The sequence below is a fragment of the Zea mays genome, chromosome 9, assembly GCF_902167145.1.
Source record: "Zea mays cultivar B73 chromosome 9, Zm-B73-REFERENCE-NAM-5.0, whole genome shotgun sequence".
Lineage (NCBI taxonomy): Eukaryota > Viridiplantae > Streptophyta > Magnoliopsida > Poales > Poaceae > Zea > Zea mays.
This window is the reverse complement of record NC_050104.1, coordinates 130413259-130422443: the sequence shown is the minus strand read 5'-3', so window position 1 is coordinate 130422443 and position 9185 is coordinate 130413259. Positions and strand designations below refer to the sequence as shown.

Genomic DNA, 9185 nt, shown 5'->3' with positions numbered 1-9185 from the left:
ATTTGGCAGAAACTCTTGATGATGAGCGCCATTTCCTTGTTGTCGAGCTTGGAGGCGTCGATGGGTTGTCTACGTGATGTAGACTCCTCCTTTTTCTCCTCCGTTGCCTTGAATGCAACCGGTTGTGCTTCGGGCGCGGAGGAACCATCAAGCTCGATGATCTTCTTTGAGCCTTTGATCATCAACTCAAAGCTCACAAAATTACCTATTACTTCCTTGGGGGTCATTTGTGTATATCTAGGATTTCCTCGAATTAATTGAACTTGCGTAGGATTAAGAAATACGCGGGATCTTAGAATAACCTTGACCATCTCATGGTCATCCCATTTTGTGCTTCCGAGGTTGCGCACTTGGTTCACCAAGGTCTTCAAGCGGTTGTACATGGCTTGAGGGTCCTCGCCTCGGTTGAGTCGGAACCGACCGAGCTCCCCCTCAATCGTCTCCCGCTTGGTGATTTTGGTCACCTCATCTCCTTCGTGCGCGGTCTTGAGTACGTCCCAAATCTCCTTCGCACTCTTTAGCCCTTGCACCTTATTATACTCCTCTCGACTTAGAGAGGCGAGGAGTATAGTGGTGGCTTGAGAGTTAAAGTGGTGGATTTGGGCTACTTCGTCGGAGTCGTAGTCTTCATCCCCTGCGGATGGTACCTGTACACCAAACTCAACAACATTCCAAATGCTTGTGTGGAGTGAGGTTAGATGATGCCTCATTTTATCAATCCACATATTATAATCTTCACCGTCAAAAACCGGTGGTTTGCCTAATGGAACGGAGAGCAAAGGAGTACGCTTTGAAATACGGGGGTAGCGTAGGGGAATCTTACTATACTTTTTGCGCTCTTGGCGCTTAGAAGTAACGGACGGCGTGTCGGAGCCGGAGGTCGATGGTGATGAAGTGTCGGTCTCGTAGTAGACCACCTTCCTCATCTTCTTCTTTTTGTCACCGCTTCGATGCGACTTGTGGGAAGAGGATTTCTTTTCCTTCCCCTTCCCTTTGTTGCGGGACTCTTCCAATGAAGTTTTCCCGTGGCTTGTAATGGGCTTGTCGCCGGTCTCCATCTCCTTCTTGGCATGATCTCCCGACATCACTTCGAGCGGTTAGACTCTAATGAAGCACCGGGCTCTGATACCAATTGAAAGTCGCCTAGAGGGGGGGTGTGAATAGGGCGAAACTGAAATTTGCAAAGTTAATCACAACTACAAGCCGGGTTAGCGTTAGAAATATAAACGAGTCCGAGAGAGGGCGCAAAAACAAATCGCAAGTGAGTGAAGAAGTGAGACGCAAGGATTTGTTTTACCGAGGTTTGGTTCTCGCAAACCTACTCCCCGTTGAGGAGGCCACAAAGGCCGGGTCTATTTCAACCCTTTCCCTCTCTCAAACGGTCCCTCGGACCGAGTGAGCTTCTCTTCTCAAATCAACCGGGAACAAAATTTCCCCGCAAGGACCACCACACAATTGGTGTCTCTTGCCTCGGTTACAATTGAGTTTTGATCACAAGAACAAATGAGAAAGAAAAGAAGCAATCCAAGCGCAAGAGCTCAAAAGAACACAACAAATCTCTCTCACTAGTCACTAAGGCTTTGTGTGGAATTGGAGAGGATTTGATCACTTGGGTGTGTCTAGAATTGAATGCTAGAGCTCTTGTAAGGTGTAGAAGTGTGAAAACTTGGATGACTTGAATGTGGGGTGGTTGGGGTTATTTATAGCCCCAACCACCAAACTAGCCGTTGGTGGAGGCTGCTGTCGCATGGCGCACCGGACAGTCCGGTGCGCCACCGGACAGTGTCTGGTGTGCCAGCCACGTCACCCGGCCGTTAGGGTTTGACCATTGGAGCTCTGACTGGTGGGGTCGCCTGGCTGTCCAGTGGTGCACCGAACATGTACTGTAGAGTGTCCGGTGCGCCATCTCGCGCGTGCCTGACCTCTGCGCGCTCTAGCGCGCATTTAATGCCTCTACAGGTGACCGTTGGCGCTGAAGTAGCCGTTGCTCCGCTGTCACACCGGACAGTCCGGTGTACACCGGACATGTCCGATGAATTATAGCTGAGCGGATTCCCGAGGCTGGCGAGTTCAGAGTCGCTTCTCCTTGGTGATGAGTTACAGTCCGATGAATTATAGTGGAGCGCTTCTGAGTTTTCCCGAAGGTGATGAGTTTAGCTTCAAGTCCCCTGGTGCACCGGACACTGTCCGGTGGCACACCGGACAGTCCGGTGCGCCAGACCAGGGTGCCTTCGGTTATCCCCTGCTCTCTTTGTTGAACCCTTTTCTTGGTCTTTTTCATTGGCTATTTGTGAACCTTTGGCACCTGTAGAACTTATAAACTAGAGCAAACTAGTTAGTCCAAATGTTTGTGTTGGGCAATTCAACCACCAAAATCAATTAGGAAATAGGTGTAAGCCTAATTCCCTTTCAGTTACACACACGCAATCTTAGATCACACCACAGTCTCGCAAGCTCATACAAGCTCACAGGCAATACATCTCACAGTGGAGTAGGGTATTATGCCTCGGCGGCCCGAACCACTGTTGGGAATAGTCCCACATTGTCTGGTGAGAGTGGAAAAGCATGGTTTATATGGTTGAGGGTACAACCCCCTAAAAGGCTAGCTTTTTGGGGGGAGTGTTGGCCCAAGAGACCTAAAGCCCGCTGCTATACGTGCGGGCGCATGTGTCGCGGCCCGACAGCCTAGGTGGGCGCGCCGTGTGTGCGGGCGGCCCCGACGGACACGCCGTGTGTCAGCGGTCCGGTTGCAACAACCACTCTAAATCCTTGTGTGTTCTTGCGTTCTTCCTGTTCATACCAACGATCAAGCAAAACGCCTAAGCCCCTCCTTATCTCAGGATTTAGGGCGGGTGCACTCCGCCACCTGGCCGGAGATCTACTCTCCGACAACGCCAGAGGCCAGAGCGAGGCAAGTCTGGAAACTGGAATTCTGGATCTGCAGTTCTGCCACGCAAATAGGACGTCCGCAGACCGCAGCTGACGCCTACGCCGATCCGCTGAGGATTCCTGCAGCCGCCTCTCGCCTACCGCCGCCGGGCGTGATTGCCGAGGTATAATTTTTTTGCCCTAAGTCAATAATAATTGAAATACTAGATTGTAGATAAGTAGATTAGATTTTAGATTTTAAATATTTATCTGTTAACTTCTCTGTTTCAGTCATGTCGTCTAGAAGATATGCATCTGGCAGTGAAAAAAGAAAGAGAGAAAAAGGACAGAAGAGTTTATAGAATCACAGAGAGGAGCTATGGATAGGTTTTTGACCAGTAATCCAAGAACTTGAACAAATACATATGAATTGGCTATAGTGGTTGTGGAGGAACAACCTAATATTAATCTAGAAGATCAGGGTCTTCCATCAGATGAAAATGTTGACATCAACATGGATGATAACAATGTGAGTGGTCATGAGCCTATATTTAATTCATCTCCTACTGAAAATGCTAATGTTGATGAACAATCGGATTTTATTGAGGACATCTGTGATCCAAGGAATTGGAATAATCTTGATAACAAGTCAAGGGACATATTAGTAGAGAAGGGGGCTATAAGAGAAGAAAATATTGTATTTCCTTTGGATGATAATGGGAGGCATTTTTCATATAAGCATTACTTTAGAAAGTTGAGCAATGAAGAAGTTCATGATAGAAAATGGTTGGTTTATTCAAAACATGTTGATAGAGTGTTTTGCTTTTGTTGTAAGATTTTCAATTCTGAGAAGTGTAAGAGTTCACTGGCGCATGATGGTTTTAGAGATTGGAAACATATCAATGATAAGCTTAAAGAACATGAGGCTAGTATGGACCATATTACCAACATGAACTCTTGGAATGAACTGAGAGCTAGACTCAATAAACATGAAACAATCGATAAAGAATTTCATCATCAAATCACAAAGGAGAAAGAGCGTGTTAGGCAAGTCTTATTAAGAATAATTGTTGTTGTCAAATTTCTTGGTAAGCGTAATTTGGCATTTAGAGGATCTAGTGAGCAACTTTATAATGATCAGAATGGTAATTTCTTATCTTGTGTTGAGATGATCGCTAAATTTGATTTGGTAATGCAAGATCACCTTAGGCGTATCAAAAACAATGAGGTTCACTATCATTATCTTAGTCATAAAATTCAAAATGAGTTGGTTTATCTTTTGGCTTCTGATATTACCAAATCTATCATCAAGACTGTTAAAGAGGCCAAATATTTTTCTGTTATACTTGACTGTACCCCAGATGTGAGTCATCAAGAACAAATAGTTTGTTAGTTCGATGTGTTAACATGTCTTGTGGTAAAGCTGAGGAATATTTTCTGGGTTTCATAAAGGTAGATGACACATCTGGTGAGGGGCTTTTCAATTCATTGATTGATTCCATTAAGTACTTTGGTCTAAATATAGAAGATGTTAGGGGTCAAGGTTATGATAAAGTTGAGGAATATTTTCTGGGTTTCATAAAGGTAGATGACACATCTGGTGAGGGGCTTTTCAATTCATTGATTGATTCCATTAAGTACTTTGGTCTAAATATAGAAGATGTTAGGGATTAAGGTTATGATAATGGGTCTAATATGAAAGGAAAGAACAAGGGGGTGCAAAGACGATTGTTTGATATAAATCCAAGAGCTTTGTATATGCCATGTGCTTGCCATAGCCTTAATCTTACTCTTTGTGATATGGCTAAATCTTGTGTCAAAGCTATTTCATTTTTTGGGATTGTGCAACGAATATATGTATTGTTTTCTAGTTCTACCAAAAGATGGGACGTTTTGATTAACCATGTTGAAAGCTTGACTGTGAAGTCATGGAGCAATACACGTTTGGAGAGTCGCATCAAAAGTGTCAAAGCAATTAGATTTCAAGCTCCTAAAATTAGATCAGCTTTGCTTTAGTTAAGTAAAGATAAGGATGTTGAAGCCAAGGATAGGAGTGATGCAAAAAATTTATTTGAAGTGCTTGGAACCTTTGAGTTTATACTTGGTATGATTATTTGGTATGATATTTTATTTGTTGTCAGCAAAGTGAGCAAGAAGTTGCAGTCACCATCCATGTGCATTGATGGTACCTTAAATAGCATAGAGGACACCATATGTTTCTTTGAAAACTATAGAAATGAAGGATTTGCTTCTAGTTTGATCACTGCAAAAGAAATTGCATCCGAACTTGGTTTACAACCATCATTTCCAGTAAAGCGTCGTGCTATTAGGAAGAAACACTATGATGAAACTAGCAATGAGGAAGAAAATCTAGAAGCTCAAAAGGCTTTTGAAGTTAATTACTTTTTGGTGATGGTTGATATTGCAACTAGTTCATTAAAAAGTAGATTTGAAGAACTCCAATCATTCAAAGGTATCTTTGGGTTTTTGATGACCTCAACAACTTTGAAGTCGCTGGAGACTATTGAATTAAGAGACCATTGTACCAAATTTGCAAGTACTTTATCTTTCGATGGCTCGTGTGATGTTGATTTAAATGATCTAATTTCAGAGCTTAGTGTTCTGCGGTTGACTTTATCAGATAAACCAATGTCTGCTATGGAGATTTTTGAGCATGTCAGAGAAGTGGATTGTTATCCTAATATTTCTATTGCTTATCGAATTTTATTTACCATGCCTGTTACTGTAGCATCAGCTAAAAGAAGCTTTTCAAAGTTGAAGTTGTTGAAGAATTATTTGAGGTCTAAAATGTCTCAGGAAAGATTAAATGGTTTGGCTATCTTATGTATTGAGAAGATATTATTGGATGAGATTGATATTGACACCATCAACAATGACTTCGCATCTAAACATGTCAGAAGAAATTTTTAAGGTAACATCATAATATATATCTTTTTATTTACTTGTTATTTGATATATACATTTTGAGTGTTTATATTGATAATATTTATATAATAAGGGCCTCCATTTTAAATTTTATCCTGGGCCCCTAAAATATCAGTACCACCGCTGTATATTAATAATAAGATGCTAATCAAGAAAAAGAAAGTACTGAATACCCAAAACTATTATCTTCGATTCCATCAAGATTTTTCTTTTCACTCCTTCCAGCATGTCCTCATCTATTTCTACTTCCCGCCTCGATCTTGCTTCCGTTATTGATAAGGTTGCAGAAAATTTATTAAGCACTTCTATCGGCTTAGGCGTGGCAGAACTAGACGAAGAGCAGCCTCAGAGCTGGAACTGAATTAGTCTGCTGAACAGCATGCTTCGGTTAGTGTCCCAAAACAATAGTCATTTCTTGTATTTTGCTGCCATCGCCCCAGGGCGCTTTGCTATACTCCTGTCCCCCAAAACCACCTTGATGTGCACCATGTTCTTGAGAACCTCCTCCAAACGAGAACGAGATAGCCTGCTGTTGTCCATGCCCAAAAACTGTTGCTTGCTGGGGCTTCTACGACACAATGTTATTGCGTCCAAATGCGCCACATTCGAATTGAGGGTCGATGTGTTGGCCTGAAATTCGCCTGGCTCCAGTCGGACGGACCACTAGCTAGACTGACCAAAGCCTCCAGAGGTGAACCCCCCGTCGCGATCGCCAAAATCAAAGCCTCCCAAAAAGATCTTGGCGACCTTCCAATCCACCATTGGCTCTCGGCGCCACCCCGAAACATTTCCGTTGAACTATGTCGGACAAGCGATCCAAGAAAAAGAGGATCAAAATTTGGAACTTCTCTTTTCTTCCCCGGCTCGAGCACGACGTACGTGCCTTCTAGGTCGAGTATCCGATTGCCCTCTTGCTTGTTGTGCCTATGATCTAGGACAGTCTACTAGCGTTAGTATTAGCTATGTCCATTTTTTTTTTTGTATTAGCTAGTTCATTATTTAGAACCAAAGACTCCACTAATCCGTGCATAACCAATCTGTTGCCATGCATCTAGAATTACTTGCGAAGAGGTATGTTGAGTCATCTCATGGATTGAACAATTGAACCACGAAATTATACATGTACAAATGGACCGGCCCGACAGTGGGGTCGTGACCTAGCACGGTCGTGATCCGACACGAGCACGGCTCGTCCCGACTAGAAGCGTGCCCGGACCGGCTCGGTCCAATAGCCATGCCGGGCTTGGGCTGGCCCGCGGTGCAGGCACGGGCCCGGCCCGGTTAAAGGGTAGGTACGGTAACAGCTCACTTGAGAAACTGATTTTGTAACGGTCAGTCTGTTTTTAGCTATAATACTGATGATTCTATTATTATATGAGAGCATTCTGAATTGTGATATGTGTTTATATGTGTATCTAAATTCTTTGTCTAAGTATGTATCTAAAATTATAAATATAATGAATTGAATCTAAAATAAATTTAAATATTAGCTTTAAATTCTGAATTTTTGGAGTGTTTGTTTTGTTTACGGGTTTGGATCCGACAACCATGCAGGGTCTGGACCACATCAGCCAACCCGTAGGCCGGTCCGGCCCGGCATGATACTGAACCGTGGCTTGGACGAGTGCCCCTCGTGCCGGGCCCAGCCATGCCCAGCCTGGCACGGTCAGTTGGACATGTATACACTATACATCGATACACGTCATTCTCATCGATCTCGACAAATAACAAACTGACTGCTCATCAGTGAATTCCGAGACAAATTAACCCAATGCGGTACAAGTACAACTGGACACAGTCCTGATTCGTGCAGACAAATTTATTTATGCTTCTAATGATTGCTTGGCAATTGGCATGCCCCTATTGCACGAAGACGCAATGGCCATGCAGCTTTAACTGGACTCAGCGCCGGTAACCATGGCGATGCCGGCGCGACGGGCACCAAACCTTGCGACGGCGCAGTCAGTGGCGAAGATGTCCGAGGAGACGTAGCTGGGCGCCCCGCCCATGACGGGCATCTTGGAGCTGACGTTGAGCTGGTTGACGTAGTCGGAGCGGTAGGTCTGGCCGAGGACGCCGTGCACGTCGTCGGTGAGGCCGAAGAACCTGAAGCCCAGGTCGAAGTGCGCGAGGCAGTCGTCCTCCGCCACGCCGTATCCGTGGACGCGCGAGTCCTCGTCGCTGACGGGCACCACGTTGGCCACGATGTCGAACGCGCCCCTGAGCTGCACCCGGACGCCGTTGGCGGCGGCGGTCCGGGCGACGGTGAGCCCGGGCACGGCCGCGGACTCCCACGCGGCGCCGGCCTCGGCCGGGACGCTGACGGGCGCGCCGTCGAAGGCCAGCTCGACGCGGTCCACGTCGTCGCTCCACCTGGCCGTCCTCTGGGCGCCCAGGTACAGGCGGTGGTGGCCGGCGAAGCGGATGCCCAGCGCCTGGATCCACGTGAAGTCGCGGCTCATGGCCGGGTTGCGCTTGCCGATGAAGTGCGCGTTGATGTGGAGGCCGGCGTCGGAGAGGATGCAGAAGTCCTGGTCCTTCTTGCCGTGGAAGTAGAAGTTGTTGCCGTCGCCGCCCGTGAAGCGCGGGTCGCCGCAGGACACGCCGGGGTAGAAGTCGCACACTTGTTGTTGGGACGGAATTTGCAAAACAGATTATATTCAGCGAGAATAATTGGATTAGCTACCGGTAACTAGCTAGTAACGGCCGGCCGGTCGGGAGTGAGACGAACGGCAGTGAAGATCAACGAGGAGAAGAGAGTGAGTGAAGTATGTACTGCAGAACGTCTTGCATCCGGGGCAGAGGACGATGCACTGGTTGGGGCAGCGCTTGTCGCACTTGGCCATGCATTTGGCCTTGTTGTCCTTGGGGTTGTCGCACGCCAGCTGCTGGTCCCTCTTGTACCTGCCCGGGGTGATCATCTGGTAGTTGGACGGCAGCGGGCGCGGCGCAGGTGGCTGCGCTGCCACACCGAGCGCGGCTGCGCACAGGGCCACCAGGGCGGCAGCCACACAAGCTGCGGCGAGCTCCCGGGCCATTGGTGGTGGCGACTGCTGCTGTGTTACAGCTATATATTTAGCCTCACCTGGTTGAGAATGCTGCGAGATGGCCGTGTGTAATGAGGCAGCAGGTCGGGTGAAGGGTGCCAATTTATAGCTAGGGTCCCTGGCGCCGATGCCAACACATGCATGGTACTGGCCGCGTGTTGAGGTCAGGAACACTTTGCGTTCACTTGGATGCATCGTGCATGCCGCCCGGGCCGCGCAGCAAGGTTGCCATGTAATTCAGTCTGGTACTACGTTGTAATACATACATATCCTCGTCCTACGTTGTACTCAGTAATCTTCATCACGATCGATGCTATAGGTTGG

At 46.6% G+C, this 9185-nt stretch overlaps 1 protein-coding gene across 1 annotated transcript; it reads right to left on the bottom strand.

Annotated features, from left to right (window-relative positions):
* Positions 1 to 7531: 7531 nt before the first annotated feature.
* LOC103639075 (late embryogenesis abundant protein-related / LEA protein-related) lies at positions 7532 to 8928 on the bottom strand. The gene is made up of 2 exons (XM_008661868.3): positions 8591 to 8928; positions 7532 to 8437 (listed from the first exon to the last, which is right to left on the bottom strand). Exons 1-2 carry the CDS (start codon positions 8850 to 8852, stop codon positions 7707 to 7709), a joined length of 993 nt encoding a protein of 330 aa, XP_008660090.1. The 5' UTR covers positions 8853 to 8928; the 3' UTR covers positions 7532 to 7706.
* Between the last annotated feature and the right edge of the window lie 257 nt (positions 8929 to 9185).